Source organism: Schistocerca piceifrons, chromosome 1, assembly GCF_021461385.2.
Source record: "Schistocerca piceifrons isolate TAMUIC-IGC-003096 chromosome 1, iqSchPice1.1, whole genome shotgun sequence".
NCBI classification, from domain to species: Eukaryota; Metazoa; Arthropoda; class Insecta; order Orthoptera; family Acrididae; genus Schistocerca; species Schistocerca piceifrons.
The window spans coordinates 389,402,622-389,424,681 of NC_060138.1; the positions used below are offsets into that span (position 1 = coordinate 389,402,622).

At 40.1% G+C, this 22,060-nt stretch overlaps 2 protein-coding genes across 2 annotated transcripts in view; one reads left to right on the forward strand and one right to left on the reverse strand.

The window, feature by feature from the left end:
• Positions 1-3,791: 3,791 nt before the first annotated feature.
• On the reverse strand, positions 3,792-4,853 carry LOC124726200 (piggyBac transposable element-derived protein 3-like). Its single transcript, XM_047248462.1, has one exon. The coding sequence runs from the start codon at positions 4,851-4,853 to the stop codon at positions 3,792-3,794; it is 1,062 nt and encodes a 353-aa protein (XP_047104418.1).
• Positions 4,854-10,811: 5,958 nt separating this feature from the next.
• LOC124726366 (golgin IMH1-like) overlaps positions 10,812-22,060 on the forward strand; it is a 30,817-nt gene continuing 19,568 nt past the window's right edge. Inside the window, exons 1-2 of the mRNA XM_047248463.1 lie at positions 10,812-11,435; positions 12,076-12,729. Coding sequence (XP_047104419.1) covers positions 10,812-11,435; positions 12,076-12,729 — 1,278 coding nt within the window. The remainder of the gene's footprint in view (positions 11,436-12,075; positions 12,730-22,060) is intronic.

Sequence of the window (22,060 nt, forward strand, 5' to 3'; positions counted from 1 at the left end):
CACCTTTTCCGAAACCTATCTGTGACAGTAAAATTCCAACGTGGTTTTAGATAGTCCACATGTATCTTGTAACTGCTCCTCAGTCTGCCCCACCATCCCTTCAGCTTTGCGCATGTGATTGTCCCAATTTAAGTCAGAATTGAGCAGAAGTTACAGAGAGCTATTTCTACCATATTCTGCAATTCGTGTAGAAATAGAGTGAGCTGAGTTAATGCTATAGGACTGTGTTTTGACCACTCGGTGGAAATGGGGTCATGTTGTCGTAGCTCCACCAACCATACATGATGTGTAAGGTCAGCGCCAATCGAATTTTGCTCCTGCAACATGAGGTAGTATAAAAGACAGCACGAACAGTTACTGTGGTGTTTCTTAGTGGGAAAATTAGGAAGAGTCAACATCATATAGTTAGTGCAGTCGAAAGCAGATCCACATCCCTCAGGGTTCATTCACTTCTATCACCCAAACATTCTATTATCTTTATTCTGTACCGTTCAACAGAGAAATATTACGACTATAAAAGCTCCGCTAACTTCATCCTATAACTTTTTACTGCATCTCTCTCTTATGATATATCGAAAACAAATACCGTCTGTGTGCCGGCATCGAGCATATGCACCACTCCTTTTAAATATACAGTTACTGATCCATCGGAGCAGGGGGGCCAGTGATCGCCATCGCATGCACAGACCAGTGTAAAGTTCTATCGCCTGTACCTTACAAGGACCATCTCCCACAGATTATCAGTCGCAAGAGAGGGTCACTTTTTTTGTTTGTTTGATACACTGCTTTTTCTGCTGTACCACACTTTGTGCACTGCCATACATTTTGTTTTTTCCTCCACAACTTCGTGGTCTGTATCAGGTTCTAAACTGACATTAACGTTTTTGATCCATTGACTCTCACAGAAAACTAGACATCGCACGGTGTAAATCATGTTGTTCCTGCTGCTCCCACAACACACACACACACACAAACACACACACACACACACACACACACACACACAAACACACACACACACACTGAGTTATTGAAATAGAAGACAGTCTCAACATAAGGAAACTGAGGCATTGTGGAGCGTTTCCAAACTGCTCTCTGAAGGTGACTGACAACCTCTACATTTAAACTCATCATTCACAGTGATGGGATAGCTGATGGTACTGTGTTCTGGTTGATTGATTCTTCATACTCCTGCCATGTACGCGATCGCTGTTTCAGTGCTAGCCATCCCCAGAAGGTGTTACCCCTCCACCAAGACTCTTTCGCCATCTCAAACAAGCGCCGTCAGTCAGTCTTTATGTGGCTAGATGGAGTTCTAATGAAGTTAAAAAAGCATGTACAAGTAAGAAACTGATGATACTTGTGGGAAATATGTTAACCAACTGTTACTTCAAGGTTAGTGTTGGACAAAACAAATAAAGTCATTTACCTTTAAAAATGGGCTCCCCCAAGGGTCCAACCTAGCACTCCTACTTTTCAATCTGTATACCAGTGACATGCCAAACACTACTAGAGAAAAGTTTTGCTATGCTGACAACCTTTCCATAGCCGTATGAATCAGCACACTTGAGGAACTAGAAGCTATGTTATCTAGAGACTTAGAAACTCTCAACACATACTGCAAAGCATGGAGACTCCAGCCAAATGCAGCAAAGACAGGTGTCTGCTCGTTCCATCTAAACAACAGAATTGCAAACTAGCGGTTGAATATGAGCTTCTGCCAACAAAAGATTAGACATAATTTCCAGTCTATATACCTTGGCGCCATAGTAGATCGGTGTCTGACGTATAAAAAACACTTGGAAAAAACTATCCAAAAACTAAAGACCCGAAACAACATCATAAATAAACTAGCTGCTACAACATGAGGTGCCAGTGCATTAACTCTATGTACTACATTGCTTACGCTGGTGTACCCAGTTGCCGAATACTGTGCTCCAGCGTGGCAACATAGTGCCCACATGAGGAAGGAGTACATACATCTGAACGAGTCAATGAAGATTATTCCGGGCACTTTAAAATCCACCTCGATCCCCCTTCTGCACACCATCAGCAACATCCCACCACCTGAATTGTGATGCGAAGAAGCAAGCAATCGAGAATGGAGGAAACTACACCACCCTGACTACCCACAAGACCTCCCATTTCATACAGTCTTAAACAACCCTCCTCCAGACCGCCTAAAATCTCACAATCCACTGTGATGTGATGGAATAAATGATAAGAAGTTCGACATTAAGGAAGAGTGGCGCAAGAGGTGGAATGCTGCAACAATAGCACATCAAGATGTCAAGACCCAACTGCCAGTCTACCAGATTTCATCTGCAGAGAAGTGAGTGGACAAGGATGAACAGAATAAGAACTGGTCACGCCAGGTGTAACGCTATGATGCACAAGTGGGGACTCCCGAGATTCTCCAACCTGTGATTGTGGCGCCCAAGAACAAACTGTTCAACATATTGTTAGAGACTGTCCTCAGAGGAAGTATCCTGGACCATATACTGACTTTATCAGTGCTGCTCCCTCTGCTGTTAGTTGGCTTCAATCGTTAGATATTGAACTATGATTAAATGTATCTGTCTTTTTTTAACTTGCAATTATATCAGTAAAGTAGTTAGTAATCTTCACAATTTCAAAATGTGTATAAAATTTGTGTAAAAAATTAAAACTAAACTATATATAAGCACTTAACTAGATATACATGTAAAATTAAACTTTATTTACCTGTCAATGTTTGCTGTTGTTGCCATACTATAAATAAATTAATTAATTGTGTGATAATGAACAGCGTACCAGTGAACAAATGGAAGGACACCGTCGACGTACTGTAATAATAACCATCACAGTTGATAGTGTGATAAATTTTAGCAATTTTACCATAATTTCAATATTGACCAATGATGTGGCAGCATGGTTTCAAATTTCTGTATCATCGCTACACAGCCCCTCCATTACTTTGCGAGTACCACTGCAAAATGTAAATAGATGACTGTGCAAAACTTTCGTTCATTGTTAATTCTCGAACATATACACCAAAGTATACCAGACAGCGACCTACATTTCTCTAGCATTTCGATCATCGTGCGTAATTTACGATCTTTCTCTATGCAGATGAGAGTCGCAGGACATTCTGCATTCAAAGGATAAAGTTAGAGGCCGAAAGTTCTCCTCGCATTGTCTTTGACCAAGGCTCCCTGCAGCACTGGCACTGATTTAATTTGCAGCTGACCAGAGCAGACCACTATATCCCACTTTTCGTGAAGGAACACTGCGAATTTAGGCTGTAACTGCTGTTTCACACCCACCCAAGTGCACAAGATTTCTTCAGATGGGCGCATGTCAAGGAGGTTACCACCCCTTGTCAGTGTATAGTAGTAGATTTGAGAGTATTATGATGTAATAGCAGAAGGTTAAGAACAAGAAACGGGTGGTTTTTGTGAATGATGGGGCTCCAGACAGACAGATTTTGTAGCATTTTACGTAAATTAAGTGCGCTATCAATTCTAAAGCATTGTTCTAGTGTCTGGCGTCATTACCAAGAAGGTGTTGGTAAGAGTGAACATAAACACATGCACTCCTAAGGCTACAGGGTTGTGCACTTAACACTTTCAGGGGAAAAATAAAAAAATTTCATTTTTGCTTGTTTTTATTGTATTAATTTTCATACAGTGAGACAGAAAAATGTAAAAATTAAATGAAATATGCATAAACTGAACACATACAGGGTGGTTTCAAATGGAGCCACTGCCCGCTAAATGTCATCACTTTCCTTTCTGCAGATAAGCATAAGGCTACCTGGCAGTGACTACATGTCCATCTGCTTCTGTGGGGTTTTTTCTTGTGCTGCAGTGCACACAGCGCCTTGAGGTTCCATGTTTTGGCCGATGTTTTGCTTCCGATATACGTTTCTCATGGGGAACAACAGATTTGAATTTTTTTGCAGATGGTTCTGACAGTGTACTGGGATGGCCAGGACTATCTTTGAAGACATTACTGCCTACCAGGCCTGTGGCAACACGTCTTCGAAAATCCTTTAGCACTTGCTTTGCTATTGGATTACATAATCGAAACAGAATAAATGCATTTCCAATAGAAATGTCAACTATATACCAAAATAATATTAGCCACCACCTTCGTGATTTCCCGTCTATTGCATAAAAACTGTTCGTCATATCTGCCTTATCGACACATCCCATATTTGCATTATATGATTTCACTATTTTTGGGAAAGGTACCTTTGTGATTTTTCCATCCTTTTCTTTATGGCTGACTTCTTCAACACATACAGGCGAATCAATTGTAGACAGCAATGTGACTACACGTTTGTCTTTCCATTTGATGCAGGCAATGCCAACAGAACGAACTGACCAGTCAAACTCTCCTCTTTGCAACTCTTTGTCTGTTTTTAGAGTAGGAAGTCCTTTTCTGTGTGATCTAATTGTTCCACAGGCAAAAAGTCCGTCATCTTTAAGCTTCTGTAAAAGTGAGACACTGGTAAAAAAATTGTCAAAGTATACATGGTATCCCTTTCCTTCCAAGCCTTTACACATATCTCTCAAAATTCTCTCTCCTAAGGATTTTTCCACTATGCCTTCAACTTTTCCAGTATATATCTGAAAATCACAAATATGTCCAAGCCTATCAGCTCTGGCCCAGATTTTGTATCCCCTCTTGATTGGCTTTTGGGGCATATATTGTTTGAACGCGATTCGTTCTTTGAACTTCACCATGCATTCATCTATAGCTTGCTCCTTAGCAGGTGCATAGAATTCTTTGAAGTTTATCAGTATCTGACTGATTAGTGGACAGATTTTATATAATTTGTCATAATTTCTGCTCTTCCTTGAAGGCATAACAGCGTTGTCATTGATGTGAATGTGTGTCAAAATCCAGCTGAACCTTTTTACCGACATTAGTGAGGAAATGTACTCATCCCGAAGATCCTTATGGGATGACCAGCAATCACGATAATAACAAGGTTTCTTGATTCCCATTAGAATGTTTACAGCCAAAAATACTTTTAGCTCTGCTTTAGAAAGAGGCCTGAAATTGCCACCTTTCTGTGTTGCATACAGGTTAGACTGGAAAACTATGTGTTCTAACTTAGTGTCACAAAACAGACACAAAAAAATCTACTGGTTGCATACCTTCATTGTCATTTTTAAGCTTTCCTCGTACACCAGCTTCCTCTGAAAAATTGGCGGCAAAGTTCATTGCACTGACGTTCTTTCTCCATGAAAAATTCGCAATGGAAGACAGTGGCAAATCGCCATTTGTGCTGAAACTATCATCATTGTCATTGTCAAAATGGTCCTCACTCTCACTTTCCGAAATAATTTGAGATAAAACAGGTGTTTTCATTCGCAAATCCAGATCACTGTCTTCAGCTAGCACATCACTTTCACTGTCACTGCTAGTGTCGATCTGTGAGTTGGGATCTGAAGGAATATCTGCGAAAAGGCACTCCAGAATTTCCTCATTCTTTAGTATGTGAGAATACTTCACGTGAAACTGGAAAAAAAAAATTCGTCACACCTACTAATGCTGCCATTACAGGAGCAGTGGTTTCAAATGGAACCACCACAACATTCACAGAAATAAATGCATTATTTTGGTTATTATTACAGTACATATAGTATTAATGTAAACAGAACAGTATTCTGTATTTAATACATGCTTAAAAGTTACCTAATACAGAAGAATACAGTCACAATTTGAGAACAAAGACGTTCGCGCACAGCGTACAAAATTGGCTATCCAAATCGCCTCACTACTTGCTAATATTTACAGATTTTGAAGCGGTTCCAGCGACAGCCGCTAGAGGGCAGCACCAACTAGGCTGCTGAATGGTATCCCAAATGTAGCCACTGCCCTTTTGCCACAAAATGAGAAAATTCACGGAAATAAATTCATTATTTCGGTTATTATTACAGTACATATAGTATTAATGTAAACAGAACAGTATTCTGTATTTAATACGTGCATAAAAGTTGCCTTCCTCCGACCGTAATGGAGATGAATGATGATATGAAGACGACACAACAACACCCAGTCATCTGAGGGCAGGTGAAAATCCTTGACCCCGCCATGAATCGAACCCGGGACCTCGTGCTCGGGAAGCGAGAAATCTACCGCAAGACCACAAGCTGCGGACTCTGCCCTCTTCGCTGTATGTAATGCAAGGCTGTTGCTATCAAAATATATTTCGAGCACATGACATACATTCTCCTTGCAGTTTTCTCTACGATAAAATATGGTGACAAACTGTAAAATCAAAAACTACTTCCTTGAAGCACCTATTCCTTGTGATACATGTACAATATAGTATTCCAGAGGCATATAGCCCCCATTGTTCACATCCCATCACAGTTCAGAAATTATACTATGCTCGCATCCGTCCTATATAAAATGATCGTTAGTAATGGAGACTGCCTCTTACAAAGAATGAGAAATGCATAGCAGCAGTGTTTGACATGTGTAATTACACGTCATGCCGCCACTAACTCCGTAAACAGGACATCTGTCAAGCAGATGTATTCACAGGGATTGTAGTACCTCACAAACACATGTCGTTAACTTAGAATCACCGTTGTTATGAAACGATTTTATGTCCAAGATGCGGCAGGGGAATGGAATACGCCACATAAACCTTCGTCATCTAGAGGAATGTGTCGAAACAGGATGGAAGTCCTCTGATGTCAAAGAGGTTTGCTGTTAACGATCGCAAGTAGACAGTGTTTTCTAAGTCACACACAGAACACGCAGTTGTATGCGAGTCGAACGCAGGTTATGTCACACAACTGATGTATCCCAACAGAACAACCGAAAAAAAATAGTCAAATGACCTGCAGCAACATGTCCCTCTCTCCCTAGAATGCATCATCAATCTACCATTAAATCATACCTCGTTACAACTCCATCTCAACCGATCACTCCATCCACTCACTTTCATCCTTTAACGCATAGAGGCAGAAGGTTCTCATTTTTCCAGGAAAGCACAAAAGGTAGCAGTCAACTCTTGTGTATCACTACTACCTCAATAGACATATAGTAGAATGTTGCCTCGACGAAAAATACTGTTCTCTCGGTTCCCAGTGCTTCCATCCCAACGTTTTCTTGTATTCCTCTTGCTGTCATATACTCGTTCCCTTGTACAAGAATTTTTCTGCACCAATCAGAAGACGTGCAAGTACTCCCTCAATTTCCCCGCATTTCGGAGTATTTTTCCTCAATTTATACGTATTTTCAGTCATTTTTCGTAATTTTATCTATTTTATATCACTTCTATCCAAGCGAGCATGACATGACTACTCGTTCTGTGTTCTAAAATTGCTTGTAAATGTAGTACAACTACCAACACCAAGTGCAAATGCACCATTTTCTGGTCGGGCGGCATAGTGTAGCACTGTACTCGAATGCATCTGGTCACCTCCTACCACGTATTCTACAGTTGCAGCACGTTTGCTCTGTTTTCTGTATGTCTGTGTCAGTGCATATGTCGTGGATGACTCTCAGGTCCCACAGTAGACCAGATGTAGGGTTCGAGTGTGGATCCGCCGAGCATTGTCTCTGGAGCGCTTTGTGGAGCAGCTAGCCATTTGAAAAAGCGATATGGAGCATTCTTCAGAATTTTGTTGTTGTTCCAGAGGGATCCAGTCTTTCTTAGAAAAATGTTTTAACAGGTTGCAAGAAAGAGTTACGTTGATGTTAAATAAAAATGTTCTCCACTGAAGAACGAAATGCCTATTGCAAACGGTGGGAGTGTGCATAATCTGTGGGTGGTCACCGCCTGACTATGGGGGCTGTGTGTGGGGGAAGGACTGCTTCGCTATATTTTGGACGAACAAATTGCCCTTGGGGTGGCCGTCTTTTATCTCCTATTGCTTAGTTGATTATATGTGCTATTGTGTTGGCGAAGGAGCGTCGTGTCAAGATGGTTGCGACCACGCAAAGCACGGTGGAGCAGCTGGACATTTGAAAAAGCCTGTCTCCCCCTCCCCCCTCCCATAGGTGGAGGGAGGGAGGGGAGGCATGAGGAAGAGGGCCTCGATTTTCGGCAGTTTGTGGAGAATGCAACTACCGCCCCCTCTGCAGTCTAATAGGACAACGATTTTCCTCAGTACATGTGTTCCACAATGATATTTTTATTATGAATGCTGTTTTTTTCACAACAATTTCGAAGTGTGATTAGAACTATGATGCATTTTTTGCATCAGCTGTGGTAGTGTGAATTGGCTTCGGTTACCTGGGCTGCAGGGTCTGTAGCGAACTGTGATGTCAAACAGAGGCAGATACTGTTTTCAGTTGTATGCTTACAGGTAATACAATTTTCAAACTCCTCTCTGTCCAATACTAGCATCTCGTCACTTGAACGTATTTTCTGCCAAGAAGAATAAAGATAGTTCCTTACACCCCTGACTTTTTCCTGCCAGCTTGTAGGTAAAGGGTAGAATTTGAGTGTGTCACTAGTTTCGGGTGGTACTGTGAAATTTTTCCCAGCAGGTTAACACCAGTTGTATGGTATCGTCAGTTTTTTAACTGTATTGCGATTTTAGGCCATCCTTGTGTAGTGCTATGCATATATTTGTGTAACTAGACCCGATCTTTATGATTAATTATATAATTAGGGTCTATCTTTGCTTCATTTTCCCGACCAAAACAAATAAAGTACACTAAACTAACCCTCCTCTCCTGCACCTGGATGGTTTCCATGGGTTGGTGGGAGCACTTGGGCTTTCCATCTAGTAGAACCAGGGTTCGAGTCCTGGAAAAGGCACCGCCATTTTTAATTTCCCGTCAATTCCCAGTGCGTCTGGTGGTATAATTGTGGTAGGGAGATGCACTTGAGCTCTCCATCCAGAAGGACCAGGGTTTGAGTCCTGGAAAAGTGCACTGGCATTTGTAATTGCCCTCCAATTCCTGGGTGCGGGTGAGGTGGGATGTGAGCAGGGCCCTGGGACAAAGAAATCCCCACCAAAATTCGAAATTTCCGACAATGGAGTAGATGGTGGTGGCGGTTGTGATATTATTGGATTTCAGACATTTTTCATATGAGAAAAGGAGAGCCATCGAGCTGTAGTTTGTAATGATACTAAGCATGACAACGCGAGAGTAAAGAAACGAAATCTGTTTATAACGTGCGCTTATACCAAGACGCGCGGCCAGCGTTTAAAAGGTACTTTTAAACACTATGACTCGCTGGGCGCAGATATTTAAAATCATTGCCGCAGCGCTTGATAGCAAGAAGCTGCGAAACAGAAGAAAGAACAATTTATCATTTGTTAGGAAAATTCTAGATTCTTTATAGTTAGTTGTACTTCTGGTCGCCGATATGTTAACATGTACTTCATTACCTTTGATGATGTTTGGTCGCAGACTTGCTAATACGTGTTGTGTAGCACCGCCACAAGTTATATTTCATTTAGTGTGAAAAACCACGTTATCATCAAGAAAGAAAACGCTTTTGTAAACCTTGTGACGATAAAAAATACTTACGCGCACGCCAGGACATTTAATTTTTACAAAATATCACACATACAAAAGCAGCGATTGTTGGACTGCTCCATGCATGAGAAAAACATAAAAATGTAAGTTTTGTATTCATTGTAAATTTGTTAATGTTTATAGTTTAACGCCTTTGTTCTTTGAGAATATATTGACGCTTCACTGTACAGAAAATCTATGCTTATTCTTTTCTTTAAATTAACCACAAATAATGTTTATGTTTAAATGACCTTTGTTACAGGTTCGCTCTTTATCGCGGTTTCTCGATTGTATTTGGGAGACCATTAATGTGTTCAATTTCCGATCTGACAACTTTTTTACAAAATTTCACTGTTTTGCATTTTTTTTATTATCCAAATAGGTCCCTTAGGTAATTTCATTGAAGAGTCTGACTGCGTGAAAGCAATCCGGGTTAAGAGGTCATTTGAGAAACTATTTTCACGCAATCAGTCTGTACGTCTCTTGAACACAATCGAGAACCGACGCATCGTCGATCATTAATTGATTTTTCTCTCTTTCCAAGTCGTACCAAAAAAAACGGCCAAGGAGAACTGCCGTGAGTACGCAATCTAGTGTTAAAGGGTGCATTCTTTATCTTGTCGGCAAACATTGCCATAAATTATCATCATCAATGTAATATTTGGTTAAATGTGAAAAACAAAAAAAACCTTTTAACGCTAGATGTGGCGCCCGAACAGGGACATGACTAAAAGACATATTTGTTCTTTTTATTTTCATGCTACCATCTGGAGAAAATTGGAAGCCAAAACCAGTGATAAAAAAAGGACGCATATGCAGAAAATCGCAGTAAGAACCCACAACAGCAATAAATAGCAGCGCGCAAGACAACTAATGTGAGTACGATTTTTCATTACGTTTGAAGCTTTGCGTACCGAGCATTCAGTCGGCTCGTGACATTCACTCTCTATGCTTTTTTTCCTTTTCCTCAAGCAATTTAATTTCCAAATTTCTGTTTCCTTTTGCTATTAGATCCGCCTCTATCTCATCATTTCGCTTACAATAGTTAGAAATAGTTACCAAGAATTTCCATTGTTGTGCATTTTAGTGAATCACAATGGCCGCTATCTGTGCCAGTTACAGTGCTCTATAAGTGTTTTTCATTTATTTTATCACTCCCGTTGCCATATTGGCATGTTCGTGTGTCAAGAGTTTCAATTGTTTATAACGCGCACGCAATATCTGAGAAATCAGGACGCGAAATCCTTGGCGCACCTGACAAGTGAAAATCATAATTAAAAAAAAATTATCTTTTCTAGTTCGTGCAGTGTAACTACTTTAAATTTACGATGGCTGATGAGCAACCAAGGCAACTTAGACCGCGCGCGGGTGTAAACAAACCTGAATGTCGTAGTGAGGGAACAACAGACGACGAAGCGACACGTGAGCTGTCGGCGCCACAGACCGCGTCGCAGTCACGTGAATGCTCGCTGTCAGATATACTAAAATTGTTTGCTGATATGAAAACCAGTTTTGAAGCAAACATGGCACAGTTAACAAACCAAAGTGACTATATTGAAACGCAAATCAGTCAGTTAACAAACCAAAGTGACAATATTGAAACGCAAATCAGTCAGTTAGCAAATCAAAGTGACAGCAGGTTCAACAGTTTAGAATCAAGAATAGAGGACACCCAAGTGCGAATGAACAATATAAATTCTGTTATTACCGACATCCAAGCACAAATCAAAGATTCGAATGACATCATGGAGAAAAAAATTAAAGCCATTACCTCTGCTTACGCAAGCGAGCTAAACGCAAGCGTACACGCAAAAATTGATAGTGTTCTTTCGATGGTGGAATCCGCCGAGACCAATATTGGTAGCAAGTTCATAGACATGCAGGCCCAAATAGATGTGTGTAAATCAACTGCGAGTGACTCTTTGAAACATTACAGTGATGTTTCAAAGAGAGTAAGCCAATTGACGGAAAGTGTCAACCACGTTGGCGAACGAGTCGAAGACCTTGCTCAGCAAATATCCGATGTCAATATTGACAAAAAGATCGCAGATGTCAACACCGGTATAAGCAATACACTTAATAGGGAATTTGAAGAGTGGATGCAATCCAAAGAACAGTACATTGTCAGCAAGGTACACGCTGAACTAAAGGGTACGGTTAAATCTGCTACAGCAGAAATCTTAACCGCTCCCGGTACTTCTGGTGACACTTTAACCAGTGAATTAGGTGAAATCAGACGAGCATTTAGCCACGATCTTCCGGAATGGAAACTTCAGCTACGCAATGATATAGATCAACTGAAACGACAAGTTACGGAATTGCAAGGTGACAATCAAAGTGAGTATTCGCTACCGCCAGAACACGATGATAGTCAATATCCCGAGTGTCAGGTACAATTCTCACCAACAGTAAACAATACGCGTGGCGAAACTTCATTTATTTTATCACTCCCGTTGCCATATTGGCATGTTCGTGTGTCAAGAGTTTCAATTGTTTATAACGCGCACGCAATATCTGAGAAATCAGGACGCGAAATCCTTGGCGCACCTGACAAGTGAAAATCATAATTAAAAAAAAAATTATCTTTTCTAGTTCGTGCAGTGTAACTACTTTAAATTTACGATGGCTGATGAGCAACCAAGGCAACTTAGACCGCGCGCGGGTGTAAACAAACCTGAATGTCGTAGTGAGGGAACAACAGACGACGAAGCGACACGTGAGCTGTCGGCGCCACAGACCGCGTCGCAGTCACGTGAATGCTCGCTGTCAGATATACTAAAATTGTTTGCTGATATGAAAACCAGTTTTGAAGCAAACATGGCACAGTTAACAAACCAAAGTGACTATATTGAAACGCAAATCAGTCAGTTAACAAACCAAAGTGACAATATTGAAACGCAAATCAGTCAGTTAGCAAATCAAAGTGACAGCAGGTTCAACAGTTTAGAATCAAGAATAGAGGACACCCAAGTGCGAATGAACAATATAAATTCTGTTATTACCGACATCCAAGCACAAATCAAAGATTCGAATGACATCATGGAGAAAAAAATTAAAGCCATTACCTCTGCTTACGCAAGCGAGCTAAACGCAAGCGTACACGCAAAAATTGATAGTGTTCTTTCGATGGTGGAATCCGCCGAGACCAATATTGGTAGCAAGTTCATAGACATGCAGGCCCAAATAGATGTGTGTAAATCAACTGCGAGTGACTCTTTGAAACATTACAGTGATGTTTCAAAGAGAGTAAGCCAATTGACGGAAAGTGTCAACCACGTTGGCGAACGAGTCGAAGACCTTGCTCAGCAAATATCCGATGTCAATATTGACAAAAAGATCGCAGATGTCAACACCGGTATAAGCAATACACTTAATAGGGAATTTGAAGAGTGGATGCAATCCAAAGAACAGTACATTGTCAGCAAGGTACACGCTGAACTAAAGGGTACGGTTAAATCTGCTACAGCAGAAATCTTAACCGCTCCCGGTACTTCTGGTGACACTTTAACCAGTGAATTAGGTGAAATCAGACGAGCATTTAGCCACGATCTTCCGGAATGGAAACTTCAGCTACGCAATGATATAGATCAACTGAAACGACAAGTTACGGAATTGCAAGGTGACAATCAAAGTGAGTATTCGCTACCGCCAGAACACGATGATAGTCAATATCCCGAGTGTCAGGTACAATTCTCACCAACAGTAAACAATACGCGTGGCGAAACTTCTACGTCACGTAGTCATGCCGATCAACTAACACTCGTTGAAGTAATGCGAGACGAGAGTGTGCTAAAACACAGAGCTTTTCAGCCTTTTATACCTGAAAAACGAAATATACATCCCATGGTATTTCTAAAATCATTCACAGGTGCTTTTCCAGAATCATGGAACGACAGGCAGCGGATACAGTTCATCTTAGGCTATGTACACGGTGAAGGATCAATTTGGGGTACAGAAATAATAGACAAATGTCACACCTATGCAGATTTTGAAAAGCATTTTTTGAATAAATTCTGGAGTTCAGGTGTACAACAAAGACTCCGAAAGGAGGTTTACAACGCCGAACCATTCAACACCAAAGGAGGAGGTTTGAGACGTTATTTTGAAAAATATCTACGTAAAATTCAGTATTGGGACACGCCCATTTCAACCAAAGATGTAATCATGATCTTAAAGTCAAAACTTCCTGTGTCAATAAGAGAAAAACTAGTTAATGTGAGTGAAAAAGACCTAGAAGCCTTCCTTTCTGTTCTTGACAATTTGGATATGATCTATGAGGATGTGCGTGCGAGCGCGCGGAATAATTATAATAATGGACAGCCCGCTCCGCAGCAGCACATAACAAATTGCGTCAATGGAATGTCGTACCAACATAACACGGGACAACCAAACGCTCAGCCTTACGGCAATCATAACAGTTTCAACCGCCGTAATGGAAAACAATATAACAAATATCCACACCAGAATAGATACAATCCGATTTATCAAAACACACAGCAACAATACGGTAATTCACCGATAAATCACAACGGTAATTACCAGTACCAGAACAACAAGACGAATAATGGAAATCGTCACAAGGGAAAGAAATGGAACAATTATAACAGACCACAACAGTACAGTCAGCCGAGTCACTTCACTCCCTCTCAGCAAATAAATTTTTCACAGCCGAAAAATGCGACATTTTCTCACCAACCCAACCAACAGTTCAGGAACAATAGTCAAAACAATTCGTCGCATACTTTTCCTGACACCGCCGGTCATAATAGCCAAGGAAATCTGACCATTTTCTACACACAGGCGAACCAAGCACCAAACGCGATGTCAAATAACACGCAATCAAGAGATGCACAAGTCATATGGGATACGAACGCAAATTTTCGACCTGGTAGGTCGCAACATACTAGTCAAGTAAAAACAACTGACATTTCAGCTCCACCCCAGTCGGAAAACCATTAGCAGCTTCTTTATGCCTACACGGGGAAGCTGCGGAACCAATAAGCTCTCATATCTTTAACCACTCATGCCAACCTAAGAAAAAAGGCGCATGACAAACACATTGGCAAAGTCTTATCGTATCGTATAAATGAACGAGTGCTATTAAAGACCCACTTCAAACCATCTTTGATTCATCATAAGAATCGCAAGTGGCAGCACTTGTATGAAGGACCATATAAACTAATTTAGTACTAGAAATATCTATTTCAGGTCCTCGAGATACGACGATTTTTTTTAGAAAACCAATTTTACGATACATGGAACAGAAGATAGTTAACAGACACAGTTCACTGCTAATGCATGGTTTAAGTAATTTTAGATAAGCATAGAAAATTGTTTAGAGAGCTGGATCAGACGACACTGAAACTACTGTATCGATTTAATTATACTATTTGTTATGAAAAACTAAGGTGATAATAATTTATGTTAAGCTCATCATATCATACGTCATTAACACTGTGTCTTCAAATCTCTTCACTCCATAAAAGTCTTTTGTGTTTTCCTCTGACCAGTATCCTTACCATCTTACCTTATCCAGTAGAGAAGTGAATTTTACGAGCTGGTTGCATGATTGATGCATACTGGCTATACGAATGGATAGTCGTGACACATTGGTTGTCGACGGGCTATGCTTATTCTCCGCAAATTGCGAGTTCAATTAAGATTTGTTATGTGCAATTGCACGACAGGGAACGCCAAGCTTCCCAATTTTCCTAATGGTAGTTTGAACACGAACTGTTCATCACTTAAACGAAGCCACATTGGCTATGTCTTCAAACTAACGACGTAATAGAGAAAAAATAAATGAGCTGAACTTGCGAAAAGAGTAACTATTGTAAAAAGAAAAGAATAACAAGATTTCGAACAAAGTGTAAACCTAAAGTGCCTAGGAAGCACAAACTACGAACAAGAGACACGCTTTTCGTCAGGCCTTGTAGTCACAGAGACTAAATATTTCTTTGTAAATAATTTTTAGACATGATATGTATACTAAATGTTAACTGTATTTTGTAGTAAAAATGCAGTCAGTAATAAATGGACACGTATATGCTGCTGCGTGTGAACCGACTGTAGACAAGTAATTAATGGACACGTATTAAAGTGGTGCGTGTGAACCTTAATATGACGACCAAATAAATGTGAACACGAATTAATAATAACGCGTGAACTGAAAAGGTAATAACTCCAAGGATACGTGTGAAATACCGCGTGTGAAGTAATGTTATAAGTACTTGTACCACGAAACTACGATGTAGAAAGATGAAGAGTGAAGGTGAATAAGTGTTGTACTTACCACAAACGGTACTGTACGCCTTTCCACGGACACATTCTCCGAAACAGCTGCGGGAGTCGCCGCATCTGGCTGCTTCCGTAATCCAGAGTCGATGAAAAACTGTGTAAAAACTCACACCACGGCTAGTACACACCAAACGCTCTGCTTCTCGCAGAATACTGCTGCTAGCGTTGTGGAACTGTCAAGTTGTTATCACGTGATTGTGATCAACGGACGTAACACTGTGTACGCTGAGCGCTCAACAATCAATTTTTCTTTGCACAACGAGCGCGGATGCCAAATGTGTTTGAAATGCATTCAAAATAAAATATGATAAAGCAATGAATTAAACACTCATGTACCTTGTGAAATTATAAAGACACTAATCGGAAGAGTCTTAAGCTCGATTTTGACATTTGCTACCGAATTTACTGACCAGGCCGAGTAATGACGAAAACGTGTCGAACCAAATAAAACCAGAAAAATAGAAAAATATGAGAACTGAGCATTCCTAAGAGAATGAGACCTTATGTACATAAACAATTGTTATCCTTACCTAATCCAATTTTCTTTTAGACTAAGTAAGCACATTCTAATACAAATTTTTTTCTGTATTTTTCATGTACGAAAACATAAATGGAAGCACGGACATGTGTCAAGTGAAATAGAGACCGCCACCATACGGTTCAACATGTTGCAGAACCAATCTTCCAGTTCCTGACCCACGACGTATTTCCAACGCAACATCACACCCCGACAACTACTCAAACTTCCACAGTGAAAGTGATGCCCTACTTTTCCTCCACTGTGAAAGTGTAATCAATTTCCCCACTCAAGTGCAGTGCTATCATTTATACCCGAAGTTCTACCACTCCCAGTGCAACTCATACCTACCCAAGTGTAGTGAAACATTTTTTTTGCAGGTCATGAAGGCACAAATAAGTAAAGTGCTACGCACGAAATCTTCGACGAAACAACGTCAAAAATATTCCTGTAATATGTCATTGTAAAACAAGAATGTCAATTTTTTGTAACATATTTTTTTCCACGAGTGCACACAGCACCCAGACTTCCTGCGAAGTCAAGTAATTTATTCCTTTGTTATTTTTTTAATATTTATTATGCCATGTATAATGTATCTATGTATGTGTATCTTTATCTTAATTTCATTATCTTTTACCGAGAAATGAAAATTTGTTATCCTTGTACAAGACATTAGAAAGAGCACAGTTCAATTGTCATGTAGTTACCCTATGGACAAATTACTATCAATTTCAGTCGTACGAATAGACTTACCTGATACTCCGTATGTTAACCACTTTGCCTGATGTAGTGTGTAAAATCTATTGTAAAGAATTTTTGCAAGTAGTACTTACTTGTTTCATGAAAGCAATAATATCACGACGACGCGTGAGTCGTGATGATCCTGACAAGAGTCATCGCTCCGCACGCGGGAAGCAATGTGATATTATTGGATTTCAGACATTTTTCATATGAGAAAAGGAGAGCCATCGAGCTGTAGTTTGTAATGATACTAAGCATGACAACGCGAGAGTAAAGAAACGAAATCTGTTTATAACGTGCGCTTATACCAAGACGCGCGGCCAGCGTTTAAAAGGTACTTTTAAACACTATGACTCGCTGGGCGCAGATATTTAAAATCATTGCCGCAGCGCTTGATATCAAGAAGCTGCTAAACAGAAGAAAGAACAATTTATCATTAGTTAGGAAAATTCTAGATTCTTTATAGTTAGTTGTACTTCTGGTCGCTGATATGTTAACATGTACTTCATTACCTTTGATGTTTGGTCGCAGACTTGCTAAGACGTGTTGTGTAGCACCGCCACAAGTTATATTTCATTTAGTGTGAAAAACCACGTTATCATCAAGAAAGAAAACGCTTTTGTAAACCTTGTGACGATAAAAAATACTTACGCGCACGCCAGGACATTTAATTTTTACAAAATATCACACATACAAAAGCAGCGATTGTTGGACTGCTCCATGCATGAGAAAAACATAAAAATGTAAGTTTTGTATTCATTGTAAATTTGTTAATGTTTATAGTTTAACGCCTTTGTTCTTTGAGAATATATTGATGCTTCACTGTACAGAAAATCTATGCTTATTCTTTTCTTTAAATTAACCACATATAATGTTTATGTTTAAATGACCTTTGTTACAGGTTCGCTCTTTATCGCGGTGTCTCGATTGTATTTGGGAGACCATTAATGTGTTCAATTTCCGATCTGACAACTTTTTTACAAAATTTCACTGTTTTGCATTTTTTTTATTATCCAAATAGGGCCCTTAGGTAATTTCATTGAAGAGTCTGATTGCGTGAAAGCAATCCGGGTTAAGAGGTCATTTGAGAAACTATTTTCACGCAATCAATCTGTACGTCTCTTGAACACAATCGAGAACCGACGCATCATCGATCATTAATTGATTTTTCTCTCTTTCCAAGTCGTACCAAAAAAACGGCCAAGGAGAACTGCTGTGAGTACGCAATCTAGTGTTAAAGGGTGCATTCTTTATCTTGTCGGCAAACATTGCCATAAATTATCATCATAAATGTTATATTTGGTTAAATGTGAAAAACAAAAAAAAGTCCTTTTAACGCTAGAGGGCGAGTGGGAGGGTGGAGAGGGGGGAGAGGGCTTGGGCACATGTGCAGGCTGAGAAAAACACGTGACGTCATCCAGGGGTGAGGGTGGGCGTGGTCGGGAGCGGGGGTGGCCGTCGTCCTGGGCGGGGCGAATTAATTGATCAAATTAATTAATTTTCATATTAATTTGATTATCATATATATTATCACCGATGGTGTCGTGTTTACATAAAATCTCTGTTTTCAGAAGGTATCTCTATAGAATGTTTATCAGTTATCACCTTCATATGCGTGTAAAAATATCTGTATTGCACCAAAACACAAGAATACTCTAAGAACGTAAGTTTAATTTTATGCACATTACTAAAGGTAGGTCGTCGGATAAATGTTATTAGAAGCCTCTTTCTCTTTCAGCAAAAAAATATCGATTGCACACCAAAAGAATAAATAAATAAAGACGTACCATACTCTATTCAACTTGTCATGCAACAGGATATTTACTAGTTCCGTGTAGCGGAAACGGCGATAAAATGTTCCTTAAAGCTACGGTGTGTACTCGTGTCCATCATATAATCTCTTGCCTTAGGAAGTCCGACTTTTGCGTAACTTACCCTTACATTACTAGATATGCAAATGCTGTAAAAAAAATTACTTAGAAACTAATTGGCTTCGATACTAGGTCTGTGCTCTTTGTTTTGCTCCAGCCTGTACCTGCAAACTTAAAACTAAAGAAATACCACTGTGATTAAAGGTCTTTCCAGCAAATCTAGCTCATACACACTGTGCTCAAACACTAGTCACCAATTCTTTATACTGTGTCCAAGATAAAGAGTGTACGACACCCATAAACACATCCTATGTAAACAAGATTGACATTACATAAACAGTTCATGTTGCTGTATAATATTTACATCATTACCTTAGCCACATGATATCTCTTTCATAATCCTAGCTAATAAATAGTGTTCAGGTGCATAAACTTAGATGTAAAAGGTTCTTAAACATAGTGAAATTTCTCCAGATCTCGGTGTGCATAGAATCCTTTGATTTTTCCATTGTGCGGGTACACAATCAGGTAGCATCCGTCATGACGAATATGTACTATGGTTTACGGACCTGCCATTCCTTTTAGCCAACAAAGACGATTTAACGTGTGATTGAAGCAAAATCTTCTTTCCTATTCTGAATTGTGAAATCTTATGCAGTTTGCTGTCAAACTGCTTCTTTCCGCGTCTGGCGTTGTCGTTGGTCGAAATCAGCACTTGTCTCACCTTATCCTCCAATCTTGCTTGTTCCCTAGGTATAATCGGGATAGGATTAACCCACTCACTGTCCTCCTTTTTCTTACGGATTAAATCGTATGGTGTATCAGTAGTGTCGTTAAACAGGCAAGTTGTTTACTACCTGTTCCAAAACATTTAGGTATTCGATTCACTTTGTTTGCTTACTTGGTACATGGCTTCTTATGAGTCTGTTAAGTTCTGTAAACACTCTTTCAATGGGATTAGATTGCAGGCTATACTTTGAAATTAAATTTTGTCGGATTTCCTGTTCCCTTAAAAATTGTGTCCAGGAGTGGCAAGTGAAATTTGTTGTACTGCCGGTTTCCAAGAGACGTAAAGTAATCATTCGACATGCGTTTAATTATTAGCTTGGCTGCGGTAGATTTGGTTGCACACAGTTTCACATACTTGGAGATAACATTGTAAGCACTAATAATGTATTTAACCCCTCGTCGAGCAGAGGGCAGGGGTCCATTAGCATCAAATACAGACGAACTTTAGTGGGTTCTTAGGTGTGATGAGATGCAATTCCGTTTCACTGTTCTAGTTTGAAGGCTTAGCCTTCTGGCAAATAATACAAGTTTTTTAAAAATTGTTCAAATGGCTCTGAGAACTATGCGACTTAACTTCTGAGGTCATCAGTCGCCTAGAACTTAGAACTAATTAAACCTAACTAACCTAAGGATATCACACACATCCAAGCCCGAGGCAGGATTCGAAGCTGCGACCGTAGCGGTCGCTCGGCTCCAGACTGTAGCGCCTAGAACCGCACGGCCACTCCAGCCGGCTACAAGTTTTTAGAATCTGCTGAGTGTGTCGAAGCGTATTTGGGAAATAACAGAACATATTTCGTTTCTGATGTCACTTACGGGCACTATAGTGTCCCCAAGTGAAGCGTGTGTGCCAAATTAATTCTCTTGGCGTACTTAGAGATACACCACACTTCACTGTCAATGTCTCTCCTGAAAAACAAAATGTCATGGTAAAGTTGATAATGCTGCCGGACAGCAGTAGGCGGGTCAATTTTGAGCTGAAATCTTACTTTTTTCCGTCGCTGATCTTCTTGTAATTTTAGCCAAATTATTGCACATATCTAAAAAAAAAAATACTTCTGAAATTTAGAGTCTTTTCCAAGCGTGATCTGAAATTCAGTGTCCTGTTCAACTAATTATTCAAAATCTGGTAAACCTTGGGGCAGTTGGGATAAAGCATCCCAAAATTTTGTTATTTTTACCGTTGATACGTATAGTTTAGAAACCATACGATTGCAAAAAGAGTGCCCATTGCGCTAGGCTATAATGTAGCAATTAGCAAGTGAGCAGAAAACTCAGAGCCAGATGATCGCTGTATACTCTTACGTATGTGCCACACAGATAGTAGTGAAATTTTTTAAATGCCCATACGACTGAGAGAGCCTCTAACTCTGTTGTTGAATATCTTCGGTCGCGTTTCGAAAGTGTCATGCTAGCAACACTGATTACTTTGATGTCATCGGTGCCCCCATCTTCGTCAGCTGAAAGCGGCAGGCACCTAAATCAGAAAATGGAGCGTCGGTGGCGATGCAAAAGTCACAGCTCATATTTGGGTGGCCTAGGATGACAGAATTTATCAGAGCTTGTTTTATTTCATTGAAATCATTTTTTTCACTGCGGTGTCCAAATCCACTGTTTGTCTTTTCTCAACGATACTAACAAAGCAGTACTGTTAAGTAGGTGGTTAGACACAAACCGACGAAAGAAAGAACACAAACCCATAAACGCTTTAAGCTGCCGTTTTGTTCATGGAACAGGAAATTTCTTTATTGCCATCAGCTTTTCAGGGTCTGGTTTTATCACGGCAGGTGAGATTACATGGCCTAAAAATTTAATGTTTTTTCTCACAAACGTAAGACTTCTTGAGCCTGGCCGTCACTCCAGCTGCCGAAAATCTTTGTAGCGTCCTTTGAAGTAGTCTAAATGTTCCTCCCAGGTAACGGTGGCGATTAAAATATCTTCAATGTACACGGTGTGATTGTCTAATAGATCGGGACCTAGAACTGTTTCAAGTGCAGTTGTGAAACCCCAGCACTGAAGTATAACCCGAAAAGCAAGACTCAGTACTGGTAAAATCTACCGGCGAAAATAAAAACTGGGTACTTCCTACTATCAGGAGATAATGCTATTTGCCAATATGGGCTCCGGCGATCAACGCTAGACAAATACTTTACCGCTGGATTTGTCCTTCCAAATTTTCTGGCCGGGCAGTAACAGCAACAATAATCTCCCGGGCGTTGAGGACAAGCCTCACACTGTTGTCAGCTTTCTTCAGTGCGAGTAGCGGGCTGCTGTATGGTGAGAGTAAGGTTCCTATAAAGTTCCAGAATAACATTCGTTTTAGTTCTTGAACTACTGCTTCACGTTGGAACCATGGTATAGT